We start from the raw sequence: 13,970 nt of genomic DNA on the forward strand, positions 1-13,970 counted from the left end.
CAACTTTTCCTCTTCTCAACATGGACTGCGGGTTCCCCGGGGGCGGGTTTATGTACATTTTAGGGTTGGTGATGTCACTAACCCAGGAGGAATGTCATGTAGTCCCTACCAGCCGTTTGTTGTAGTCCTTTTCTTTAAAAGCAAATATCTTCCTTTGCTTTGAACTTTGAGCGTTGTAACTTTGCAGATGTTGTTTATGCTTAACACAGTCTCACCCCAAAACGTCACATACTGACGGGTCTTGACCATACGGCAACATACGACGAAAAGGGTACCCTTTAACGTGTATGTGTGACGATTCGGGTTATGGGTAGGTTTAGGTATGCGTTAGGGTACCGCTAGAAGGCGCTGCTGGTGCGCTTATGTCTGCGTCTCATATTGACGTTATAGGGGTACCCTTTTCGTCGTATGTTGACGTATGGTCAAGACCTGTCAGTATGTGACGTTTTGGGGTGAGACCGGGCTGTTATGCTCAAACAGCAACATTTCACACTAACTAAAGTTAAAAAAGTGAAATCATATGTAGGGACTCCTAAAATTAATGTTTATTTTTTATTTTCGAAGTATTTTGAAGTATTGAAATTTGTGCTTTTACATTTTTTTATTTATTTCAATGTGATATAACTACATGTTTTGTTTCATATCCAATGAGATAGTCTTGAATGTAAATGTACTATTGCTGGCCAGTGATTGTTGAGCATGATTAGTTTGCGTCATAACGTGAGTTACGTGAAGGGGGAGGAGTATCGCACATGGCTTGAGAAGACCGAGAAGACGGTAGACAATTTGACTGCTGGTGTTAGAAGTGCGTCATTTTGGAGACTTCATATATTATATGTAATATAAGGCCCAAAATGTAGAAACACGACGCTTGGTTTATTTTGTTTTGATATTTGAAGTGTTTTTTTATTTCTGTTATCTTCTCTGTGATCTTTGAGTTAACGCGCTGAGTCTAGACGTGTGCATCGAGGCCTTTAAAGCTAGTGACACTCAAATTCATGGTCAATAAGTGTGTCGAACTTATTGGATGTTCGTGGTGGACTTCGGAATTCATCCGGGACTGAAAAGATCGTGTGGTTCGTCATCGTGGGAATTGGATCAACTGCATTCATCGCGTGTCCGGGACTGCTCGTGTGTAACTGCGTTCGTATCGTAAGTGACTTCATCATTGCTGCTTTCGTCGGATGGACGTAAGTGAACTCATTTTCGGGACTGTTGAATGTGCGGGAGTAATCTACATTTAATTCATCAGCTGCAACTGTGCACCAACGAACTGGGCCCCAACGATAACTAACGAATATATTTGACTGAGTTACTGACTCGCGTATATTTGACTGCGTCACTGACTTGCAACTAATTTGCATACAAAAAGAAAGAAAACCTCTCGTTGTGAATCACAGAGTTTTTCAAGTGTTTAATTGTTTTTGAAGGAAAATATTGTTTCATTTTCCTTATTGCTCAACATGTTGCAGGGAACAAGTGTTTATATCTAACAGTTTTTTTGAATTTGTCAACTGATATACTGATTGAGGACAGTGTGTTAAAGTAGAAAAGGTAAAGGGTAAAAAATGCAAGTGTAAAAAAATATAAGAAAGACAAAGAACAATTCTGAGACTGAAAAGTTGATTTGTACATTTTATTTACAAGAGAGTAATTTACATACCATTGGGTATAAGTGTTTATCTGTCTTCGAAAAGGCATTTCTTGTTTTCTTTCTTTTAAAGGGGGTTATTATAGTAGTGTAAAAATAAATAAATTTGTTATTCTTTTTGTTTAATTCTTAACATTTGTGTTCTGGTATTTATTTGTAGTTTGGCAAGTTAATTCATTTAACAACGTACTGATTTCTGGGAAACCATAAATAAGAATTGTTTAATTTATTATTTTAGTACAAGTATTGTGTAATTGGTATAGGGAAAAATATATAATTTACGTCAATTTGCATTTAAAGAAAAATACCGGCCAAATTCACCATTCAACTGCCGGGAATCCAGGTTTTCTTGTTTGGGAAATATTTAAATTAACCCCTAGGGTTAAGAAAAGGGTTACATTTTTGGAGGCACTGCTGGGATTATTTTTATATATTTTTTTCTCCTTTCTTTTCCCCTGTTTACCAGTTTACCAATCTTTTCCTCTATAATTTAGTGTAGCAGTAACAGCTGACCTGAAAACAGTTTGTTTGTATTTTTGCCATAATACTAGCTACTAGCATTTACTTACAAATTATGGATCTGTCACAGACTGTTGAGTGGAGCAGAGAAGAGAGTGTTGATGTCTCACGTGCTATTGTTTTGAGCAATGTTTCTTTGGACGCCAGTAACGACACTATTGAAAAAGTGTTAAACACTGTAAAAGTTTTTGGTCGCACTAGAATACGTGGTCGCCGTGGTGATGTAACTGGCAGATGGTTGTTTATTTTAGTGGAGACCAGTGCTGATCTAGATCCTGATGTTATACCTCCTGAGATAGGTATAGAAAATGAAGCTGGACCCTGGAGTGTCAACTTAGTGGGTAGTCTAGTAGCCCCTGGTCTTGCCTCCGAAGGTGATGCGTTCCAGCTCAAGCTGCAAGCCTTGTTGCAACAGGAGGGCAAGTCTATGGATGAAGTGAAGGCCATGATTTTGGAGAATCAACCTTCTAAATCTGACATCAGTGTGGACCTAGTTGATGCCATAGGCAAATTGGTAGATCGGTGTAATCAGGTGTCTAGTGATGGGCCTAGTTACAGAAAACTGAGGTTGTTCTCAGGGTTGAAACCTGTCCCTCCAGGTGAGGAAGAGTATGAAGTCTGGATGGAGCAGGCCGCTCAAATGATAAGTGAATGGCAATGCACCGAATCTGCAAAGAAACAGCGTATCGTTGAGAGTTTGCGAGGTCCCGCTGCTGATATTGTCAGGTTTCTTAAAGTGAGTAGCCCATTAGCGACTGCAAATGAGTACTTGGCTGCCCTGGAGACTGTATATGGAACTACTGAGAGTGGGCCTGACCTTATGGCTAGATATCGCCATACCTACCAGGAAAGTGGAGAGAAACTTTCAGCTTTCTTGTATCGCCTAGATAAACTTCTCCACAGAGCCTTGTTGAAGGGTGGGATTGAGGCAGCCGGTATAAATAGAGCTAGAATGGAGCAGCTAATTAAGGGGGCTCTGACCAATGATATGGTTGCTTTGCGAATCAGAATGACTCACACTCTGCAAAATCCCCCTTCTTTCTCACAGTTGATGAAGGAAGTTCGAGAGGAAGAACATTGGGTAGCTGCACGAGAGAATGTTAAAGCTTCTGTTGCCAATGTAGCCTCTCCTCATGTGCCTGTGCCGCCTGAATTACATAACCTGAAGAAGGAGGTTAAAGAATTGTCCACTCAGGTGAGTCAACTGTTGAGCGTGGCCACTGTGACCACTACCTCTGACCGTGCCCCACAGAAAATGCCCTGTCAGACAAAGGAATCTATGAACAGAGATGGTGCCTACAAGCCCAAAACTTCCAAGTTAACTTTGCCCAGTATCTTCTGCTACAACTGTGGTGAAGATGGCCATAAGAAGTGGGAATGCAAAGCACCTGAGGATCTCAGGAAGGTAAATCAGAAGCTGATGAAAATGCACCGCTTGCAGGGAAACTTCAGCGGAGCTCAGTGACGGAACGGCACAGAGTTCCAGATAACCCACGTTCCACTCATGTTTCATTTCTGCTTGATGTTGGCCAGCCACAATTGCCTGTAGGTTTAGTAGGGCCTGTCTCTGAGGTGCCTGTTCAAATTGAAGGGATCTACGCAAAAGCTCTTCTTGATAGTGGCTCTCAGGTCACTCTATTGTATCGTAGTTTCTATGACACTTATCTGAAGCACTTGCCTCTTCAACCTGTGGAAAACCTTGAGATCTGGGGTCTTAGCTCACATAAATATCCGTATGATGGATACTTACCCCTCAGACTTGAATTTACTGAAAATGTGGCTGGGGTGCATCAGGTGGTTGACACTCTCGCAATCGTGTGTCCAGACCCTTTGAAAAGAGAGGGGATAGCCATTTTGGTTGGGACCAACACTAGCTTAGTGAGGAAGCTGCTTGAGTCTTGTCGCGAACAGGCTGGAGAGAAGTTCCTGAACGTGTTGACTATGCATCCTGTAATACGAGAGGCATTTGAGTCTATTCAGCAGACGGATGGATGTCAGGGTGATCTGAACAAACACGGAACCGTTTGGTTTGTAAAGCATTCCCCTGTTGTCTTGAAGCCAGGTCAGGTTATGCAACTCCCAGGTCTACCTAAGTTACCCAGTAGGATGACAGAATCTTTGTTGTTAGTAGACAAAGCGGACGGTGATGCTACCTTAACTGCTGACTTGCAAGTGAGACCTGAAGTTCATTCTGTATCCATTGTGTCCAGCCGACGGGTCACGGTGACTGTCAGGAACACGTCTACAAGAGAAGTATGGATAAAGCGATGAACTCCTCTTGCTCATGTATTTCCTGTGACCATGGTGCCGCAACTTTCCTCCAACCGACAGTCAGAACAAAATAACTTGTCACCTACATTCTTTGATTTTGGAGATTCTCCGATGCCGGAAGAAGCAAAACAGAGTTTGTGTGAGGAGATGATGCAGAGAAAAGAAGTATTTTCCCTTCATGATTGGGATGTGGGCTGTTCAAAAAGTACCATGCATGAGATAAGGCTGAATGATTCGCGCCCTTTCAGAGAAAGATCTAGACGTCTCGCCCCAGCTGATTGGGAGGATGTGAGGCAGCATCTACAAGAACTTAAGGGTGCTGGCATCATTTCAGAGTCCCGAAGCCCCTATGCTTCACCCATTGTAGTGGTGCGGAAAAAATCAGGAAAGGTCAGAATGTGTGTGGACTATCGGACGCTCAACCAACGGACCATACCAGATCAATATACCGTACCCCGAATTGAAGATGCTCTGCACAGCCTTTCTGGGAGTAAATGGTTCACCGTTTTAGATCTGAGGAGTGGATATTATCAAATACCAATGAGTGACACCGACAAGGAAAAGACCGCATTCATCTGCCCTTTGGGTTTTTATGAATTTGAACGTATGCCCCAGGGTATCTGTGGAGCACCTGCTACTTTCCAGAGGGTCATGGAGAGAACTGTAGGAGACATGAACTTCTTGGAGGTGCTTGTGTACTTAGATGACCTAATTATTTTTGGGCGGACTCTTGAAGAGCACCAACAGCGGCTGTTGAAGGTTCTGGATAGGTTGAGGGATGAAGGGCTGAAGATCTCCCTTGATAAGTGTCAATTCGGCAGGACATCTGTGAACTATGTGGGGCATATCGTTTCACAGGATGGAATATCTACTGACCCTTCAAAGATCGAGGCTGTTGTATCCTGGCCCAAACCTCAAACGGTGACAGAGCTTCGAGCATTTTTGGGATTCTGTGGATATTACCGCCGTTTCGTGAAGGATTTCTCAAAGTTGTGCCGGCCCCTAAATGAACTGCTGCAGGGGTACCCATCCTCTAAAAAGAAACACATCAGCTCACCTGTTTGTAATGCCAAACCGTGCTACAAATTCTCAGAACCTTTTGGCTCCCGATGGACTGCTCAGTGTGATGCTGCATTCCAAACACTCAAAAATTGTCTGACTCAGGCTCCCGTGCTAGCCTTTGCTGATGTACAACAGCCTTACGTCTTGCATGTGGACGCAAGTCTGGATGGACTTGGAGGGGTTCTATATCAGGAGCATGATAAAGGGCTCCGTCCGGTTGCTTTCATCAGTCGAAGCCTTTCCCCTTCAGAGCGAAATTATCCTGCGCACAAACTAGAATTTTTAGCTTTGAAGTGGGCAATTGTGGACAGACTGCATGACTACCTCTACGGTGTTCAGTTTGAGGTAAGAACTGACAACAACCCTCTAACCTATATACTGAAGTCAGCTAAACTTGATGCGACCGGTCACCGTTGGTTGTCAGCCCTCACCACCTACAATTTCAGTCTGAAATACAGGCCAGGCCGAACGAACATCGACGCTGATGCATTGTCCAGACGTCCACATGCCCACCTGAGTGACGATGATGAGTGGCAGGAAATTCCAGTGGCAGGTGTCCGAGCTCTGTGTCAGGAAATGTCTGTGGAGAAAAGAGCAGGTTGTGACTCTTATCCATGTGTTGTACAACAGATAGGGGCCCATATGTCTGCTGTTCCTAAGGCGTATTGTCAAGCTACTGCATTAGTTGCTGACCACTTACCTGAGCTTAGTCCAAGTGAGTTTCAAGCTGCCCAAAGAAATGATGCGTGCCTGGGAGAGGTGTGGGAAGCTGTCTGTCATAAGAAACCTGCAAATAGCGTCCATCACAACCACCCTGAGATGAAGTTGCTGAAACGAGAATGGGAGAAGTTGTCAGTAGATAATGGCTTGTTGTACAGAACCATTAGGCTGAGTGACCAAAGAGTGAAGCGACAGCTTGTGCTTCCCAAGCAGTACCACAACATGGTGTTGAAATCTTTGCACGACGAGATAGGTCATCTAGGCTTTGATAAGTCTTACAGTCTGGTTCGTGACCGATTTTATTGGCCACGCATGAAGCGTGATGTAGAGGCCTACTGTAAAACATGTGAACGCTGCATAAAGAGAAAAACGTTGCCTCAGAGAGCTGCTCCATTGTCCCACATGCAGAGTTCAGGACCTATGGATCTCGTATGCATTGATTTTCTTACCATCGAAGCAGATTCCCGAAATGTGTGTAATGTTTTGGTGGTCACGGACCATTGCACCCGTTATGCCCAAGCCTTTCCCACTAGGGACCAAAAAGCTTCTACTGTGGCAAAGACTCTATGGGAAAAGTATTTCATTCATTATGGCCTTCCAACTCGAATACACTCGGACCAGGGCAGGGATTTTGAGAGCCGGTTGGTGTCTGACATGTTAACAATGCTGAGTGTAAAGAAGTCAAGAACCTCACCTTATCATCCGCAAGGTGATCCTCAGCCGGAGAGGTTCAACCGGACCTTGTTGGACATGCTGGGTACCCTTGAGCCTAGTCAGAAATGCCAATGGAGTCAGCACATAGCGCATCTTGTCCATGCATACAATTGTACTGTCAATGAGGCCACTGGTTTCTCACCCTATTTTCTTATGTTTGGCAGGGAGGCTCGATTACCTGTTGATGTATGCTTTGGAGTTTCCCCTGATAACACCTCGGCCGTGTCATATTTGAAGTATGTGGCCAAAATGAAACAGGAATTACAGGCAGCTTATCAGTTAGCTCATGCCACTGCAACAAAGATGAATCAGAGTAACAAAGAGCGGTATGACCAGAAAGTCCGTTATCATAGTCTAAATGCTGGAGACAAAGTTCTGATTCGAAACCTTGGCCTAAAGGGAAAACAAAAGCTTGCAGACAGGTGGAGTGCTAATCCCTATGTAGTGGAGAGTCAATTCTCTGGCATTCCAGTTTATCGTTTGAAGCCTGTTGATGGTGAGGGGTCAGTCAAAGTCCTGCATCGTAATCATATCCTGCCTTTGGGACAGGCAGTCAGGTTACGTCCCCAGGTAGACATCATGCCTACTCCATCACCTAGAGCTTTGAGGCGTAGGAGAGCAAAGGAGAAGCAGAAAATTGCAGAGTCAGCAAAATCTCCTCTTGTAGTTGAGTCCGTTTCAAGAGAATGTAATTCTTCCGATTCAGAGTCTGAATTTGGGTTTTGTGTTGAGGATGTGGCAGATATTCCTCCGATGTCAGCAGAGATTCAGTGTGAAACCCCTGTACGAGATGTAGAATGCTCAGAGTCTTGTGATTCCGAAGTTCTTATAGCTCCATGTCAAAGTGAAACTTCTGCTGTTCAACATGAGGCTGATGTTGAAAGAGTTGATGTGACTGATGATGTAATGGCTGTAGGTCATGACAATGCAATGCAGACTCCAGCTACTACTGATGAAGGTGCTGAAGTTCAGTCAGATGTGGTACCTTCTGCAGTACGAAGATCCTGTAGGGAGCGAAAGCTTAATACTCGATTTACTTATGATACATTGGGAGCGCCACATATTGAGATTGTTGCATCCAAGCGATGTCGTGTTAATGTAGCAGCTACCAATGCTTTGCATTTTTCTAGTGGCTATAAAAGTTCACATGCTTGGTGGTGCAATGCAGATGCATTATGCAATGTGTGTTACAATAGGCCCACACTTGTACCAATAAGTCTTAGCCCTGTCTTTAAACAAATGGTCACCACTTAGATGGTGTTAGTGTTTCTATGACCAGCATGGGGACATACTGGACTTTTGGTGGGGGGAGTGTGTAGGGACTCCTAAAATTAATGTTTATTTTTTATTTTCGAAGTATTTTGAAGTATTGAAATTTGTGCTTTTACATTTTTTTATTTATTTCAATGTGATATAACTACATGTTTTGTTTCATATCCAATGAGATAGTCTTGAATGTAAATGTACTATTGCTGGCCAGTGATTGTTGAGCATGATTAGTTTGCGTCATAACGTGAGTTACGTGAAGGGGGAGGAGTATCGCACATGGCTTGAGAAGACCGAGAAGACGGTAGACAATTTGACTGCTGGTGTTAGAAGTGCGTCATTTTGGAGACTTCATATATTATATGTAATATAAGGCCCAAAATGTAGAAACACGACGCTTGGTTTATTTTGTTTTGATATTTGAAGTGTTTTTTTATTTCTGTTATCTTCTCTGTGATCTTTGAGTTAACGCGCTGAGTCTAGACGTGTGCATCGAGGCCTTTAAAGCTAGTGACACTCAAATTCATGGTCAATAAGTGTGTCGAACTTATTGGATGTTCGTGGTGGACTTCGGAATTCATCCGGGACTGAAAAGATCGTGTGGTTCGTCATCGTGGGAATTGGATCAACTGCATTCATCGCGTGTCCGGGACTGCTCGTGTGTAACTGCGTTCGTATCGTAAGTGACTTCATCATTGCTGCTTTCGTCGGATGGACGTAAGTGAACTCATTTTCGGGACTGTTGAATGTGCGGGAGTAATCTACATTTAATTCATCAGCTGCAACTGTGCACCAACGAACTGGGCCCCAACGATAACTAACGAATATATTTGACTGAGTTACTGACTCGCGTATATTTGACTGCGTCACTGACTTGCAACTAATTTGCATACAAAAAGAAAGAAAACCTCTCGTTGTGAATCACAGAGTTTTTCAAGTGTTTAATTGTTTTTGAAGGAAAATATTGTTTCATTTTCCTTATTGCTCAACATGTTGCAGGGAACAAGTGTTTATATCTAACAGTTTTTTTGAATTTGTCAACTGATATACTGATTGAGGACAGTGTGTTAAAGTAGAAAAGGTAAAGGGTAAAAAATGCAAGTGTAAAAAAATATAAGAAAGACAAAGAACAATTCTGAGACTGAAAAGTTGATTTGTACATTTTATTTACAAGAGAGTAATTTACATACCATTGGGTATAAGTGTTTATCTGTCTTCGAAAAGGCATTTCTTGTTTTCTTTCTTTTAAAGGGGGTTATTATAGTAGTGTAAAAATAAATAAATTTGTTATTCTTTTTGTTTAATTCTTAACATTTGTGTTCTGGTATTTATTTGTAGTTTGGCAAGTTAATTCATTTAACAACGTACTGATTTCTGGGAAACCATAAATAAGAATTGTTTAATTTATTATTTTAGTACAAGTATTGTGTAATTGGTATAGGGAAAAATATATAATTTACGTCAATTTGCATTTAAAGAAAAATACCGGCCAAATTCACCATTCAACTGCCGGGAATCCAGGTTTTCTTGTTTGGGAAATATTTAAATTAACCCCTAGGGTTAAGAAAAGGGTTACACATACTTAACCACCCCTTTACAAAAAGTAGAAAATGTGAAACCCTATTAGAATAATCAACGTTTAACAATCCCAATAGACCTTATGTAGCCCCTCCCCTTTTCAGCGCTGCGCTCATTGTCTTTTGTCTTCCGGTCTGTATTTTCACAGCGATCTTGCGTATTTATGAATGAACGGCTCGTTTTAAAATCTTCCCGGTCTACTGACATTTGTTAAGACATCTACTTTAAACATTACAATCCTCATGATAACTTTCCACTTCAAAAGCTAATTACTCCTAGCCTGGTAATACCAAACTCTGCTACTTCGCTTTGCTTCATAGACAGAGTCTGGCATGGCATCATTGAAAAGTGTTTTCTTTATCGCGGTCGTCTGAAGTATAAAATCATTGGTTACCCGTAAGCCAATCACATAACGTTTGGTTATGACGTGTGTTATGCGCCAGCTCAGCAGCATCGAACTGGCACTGTAAACACATTATAAATAATGCGAAAACGAAACCATCGAGAGAAATACCGGAGTGAACATGGATGTCAACGACTTTTGTATATTATGTGATGTAAATCTACGCATCCACGGCACAATCGGGGCCTCTAAACTATTATTTGACAGTAAAGAGAAACAGGAAAATAATTGCAGCCAACTGTCAAAGTTAGGATTAGTTCTGTCAAACACAGCTCTTTGTTCATTTCGAGTCTGTCGGAAATGCTGCAACTTAATTGCAAGATTACATCCCTTGTCTCCATATCCGCGGTCGTTTTCGGTTTCCCCAATCTCAATCTCTGCACTTTGCGTCTACGTCACGGCTCTCAGCCCGCCCTCTGTTCGTTGATTGGCCGGCTGTTTTCAGGCCGGAGGAAAACTGAGAGACATGTCGATGTCTCAGACTAAAGGCCAATTTATACTTCTCGTCGGGTGCGCGCAGTAGGTACGGCGTAGCATACGCGTAGACGTGTACCATACGGCGTACCCTTCGCCGTACCCTGACGTGCACCTCTCCAAAAATGTAAAGGCCAATTTATACTTCTGCGTCGGGTGCGCGCAGTAGGTACGGCGTAGCATACGCATAGACGTGTACCATACGCCGTACCCTTCGCCGTACCCTGACGTGCACCTCTCCAAAAATGTAACAACGCGTCAATTCTACGCGGACGCAAGCGCTGTGATTGGTCTGCTAGAACCCCTCCCTCGGGTTTCACACGCTCCCTCTGCATGTGTAATTGCGCGTCAACGCAGACAACGACGCAGAGGTATAAACTAAAACCAACGAGTTACCTACAGCGCAGAGGCTCCGGCGTAGGTCCAACGCAGAAGTATAAATCATATACAAATATAAGTACAGAAGCGAAATGAAATTGAGCGGAAGTACGAAGTCTGACGTAGTCAGGCTAAATTACTCCTGGACATCGATGTCATAGAGATATACAGAGCGACCGCAAAAACGGAAGTTCAAAGACAATATTCTAAAGATGGCTGCGCCCTCGTTTCTCTGGTGCATAAGGTCTATTGCTTGTTAAAATTTCCAAGTAATGAATGCAACATTTCTTCCCCCTTTCCAAAATACTCCATCATCTGCGTATAATGATGCATTGATGTATGGATTCATTTATAATCATAATATTAAAATATAGCTGCAAGCAGCAATTATCTGTCACAGAAATGGTGGCTGTAATGAAGCTCATGACAAAGGAATAAACAAAATAGTCTTTAATTGTAACTTCAAACAAGGAAAACACGCAGGATATAACTTGGAGATACTGAATCGAACAAATATAACAAACGACAAAGAACTAACAAAACTGAGGGCTTAAATACACAGAGCAAACAAAAGAGCTAAGGTAATTAACAGGACAAAAGGTGAACAGGATCATTGAAACACATTGGAAAACTGGGTCAAACAGACAAACCTCAAGGGTCACAGAAGTGATACAGGAGGAAGGGAGGTGCCAGTAGCTCAGGGAGCCAAGAAAGTGCCGCCTCCGTGGTCTTGACGAGGGATCTTGACTCAGCCACCCCCCAAAAAAATATTGTGAGGAGATACAGAGATGCGTGCTGCTGCCCACACACACAAAATGGCTGTAGCCTTCAATGACAGCATTGCATACTCTGGGTACAGTTCTGGGGCTTGAGCAGACTCCTGGTCGAGTTCTGGGGCTTGAGCAGACTCCTGGTCGAGTTCTGGGGCTGGAGCAGACTCTATCAGACTCATGTCCTGGACTGGGCTTGTGACTGAGCTCTGTCCCCTGGAGTGGGCTCGTGGCTGAGCTCTGGGGTGTGAGTGGGCTACGGGCTGAAAGTCTGGAGGGATGTGTGTGTGGTCGCAACAAACAAGAAAAGTATCACCTCTCTGACCATGCCAGGGCACACAGGAAGAGCAGACAGGATGACAACGCTGTTCGTTAGGTCCATTAGCTGTTGGTACATGCATGAATGTCTTACTATTGCTGTTAATACAATCGTTGCAAATAAAAATATGTTTTTAAAATATATGATTTATATGAGTGTGTGTGATCCTTATCTGCTCTAAACTTTGTAAAAAAGTTTACAAAACTTGCCGTCTCTTATTTGGACCAGGTGTAATGTTTATTTCTTACATCTGAAACTTATTTAAACTTCATGTAATGGATGATGAAAATGTGTCATATCACAACAAAACAACTTGAATACATCTCTTTTTCACATTTGTTTTGAAGTAAATGACAAACTGCCGTTTTTTTTATCCTTTAAACAGTTGAATGGCCCACTGAAGTGCCTTGAAACGCGCAGCATTATTCAATGTGACATAATTTCCACTGAAACAGGAAGACAGGGCGGGACATATCCAACAGCTCCTCCCCTTTTTAAAAATAGCCAATAGTGTTTTGTTCACAGCTCGCCCAGAGCCGTTGAGCTCGGTAAAGCCACAGTTTCCTCCTCATCTCACCGTTTCTCCTCCTAATCTCCTCCATGTTGCTTTAAAATATAGCATTCTATGCTAATTCAAATGGATCCGATATGTTTTCTGGTCTGCACCGACTGATATCCGCTCTGTGCTGTAGTCTTTGGGCTGGAGCAGACTGTGGGCGCACTGTGATGGTTCGCATGACAATAATGTGAAACCAGACTTTATTTGCCCCCAAAGCATATTTACACGGTCCTCTAACCCCTATATAGTGCGTGCCATTCACCATAAAAAATAGTAATTGAGTGAACAAGTGAGCGATTTTATCCACAGCTTCAGTATATCTATTTATAATGTAGCGGGTGGGACGCTTCAGATTCTAGAGAGCATTTGATTGGACAGAAAATCTAATGAGAAGTTGAAGTGCAGAGTGATGTTATCAAAATCAGTGGCGGAAGTGAGAGACTATAAGTTAACTAAGTGCTTATATCTTCTAAATGTGAATTTTGTCATTGTTTTGGGCTATAGCTTAGATAACAGTAAGGCTAACATAAAAGCCAAAAAAGCATGAACGGGAGGAAGTGAAAATGCTGATCATAGTGAGACATACAACTTGTTATTATAAACAACAACAGAAGAACCAAAATGGACAACTGCGTTACGTCGGCACGCTCACGCTGTGGTTGTTTCGTTCAAACATGGACCATGGCAGACTTTGGGACAAAAGGAGAATGAAAACGAGCATCAATATCGGACACTCATCCATAAACATGATTAGATCTATCGGCATGACGACAAATTCCATAATTCCGCTTAAGGCAAGTTCACACTACAGGATTTTAAAACGTCGGGCTGAACTGTGCAGTTCACACTACATGACTTGCTCTCTGTGAAATCAGGAGTGTTCAAGTTGTTGAGCTGTTCACACCACACGACACAACGTAATTGATCCGCAACAGGAGGTAACGCACTACACGAGTTGACAACAACTCTGTCACCCAACGATTATAGGCTTGTTTGAGATGCGCCTTGCCTCGCCTGAAATGTAGTCGAGAGTAGCCGGCTGCAGTGAGGGGAGGAGTGAAAAAAGCGCAGGCAAGCCGGACAGTTCTCTCTTCTCACAGTGGATCTGACCATGGATCTGATACCTGTGAGATCAAAGATGGATATCGCGGGATTCACGGGATTCACGCTCGTGCACAGTGTTGCTAATAAACTGGATGTAATTTAAGTTCTGTTGCTAAAATATGAAAATAAATATAATGAACAAGACACCCAAATCACTTGTTAGGCTATATAATCCCATTCCA

General features: G+C 42.6%; 1 protein-coding gene across 1 annotated transcript; it reads left to right on the forward strand.

Moving 5' to 3' along the window:
• Positions 1-2,225: 2,225 nt before the first annotated feature.
• LOC307006103 (paraneoplastic antigen Ma2) lies at positions 2,226-3,635 on the forward strand (the record flags this gene model as incomplete). The annotated part of the gene is made up of 1 exon (XM_079626741.1): positions 2,226-3,635. The coding sequence occupies one exon, from the start codon at positions 2,226-2,228 to the stop codon at positions 3,633-3,635; it is 1,410 nt and encodes a 469-aa protein (XP_079482867.1).
• Positions 3,636-13,970: the final 10,335 nt, after the last annotated feature.

This window comes from Phoxinus phoxinus (assembly GCF_949152265.1).
Source record: "Phoxinus phoxinus genome assembly, chromosome: 10".
NCBI lineage: Eukaryota > Metazoa > Chordata > Actinopteri > Cypriniformes > Leuciscidae > Phoxinus > Phoxinus phoxinus.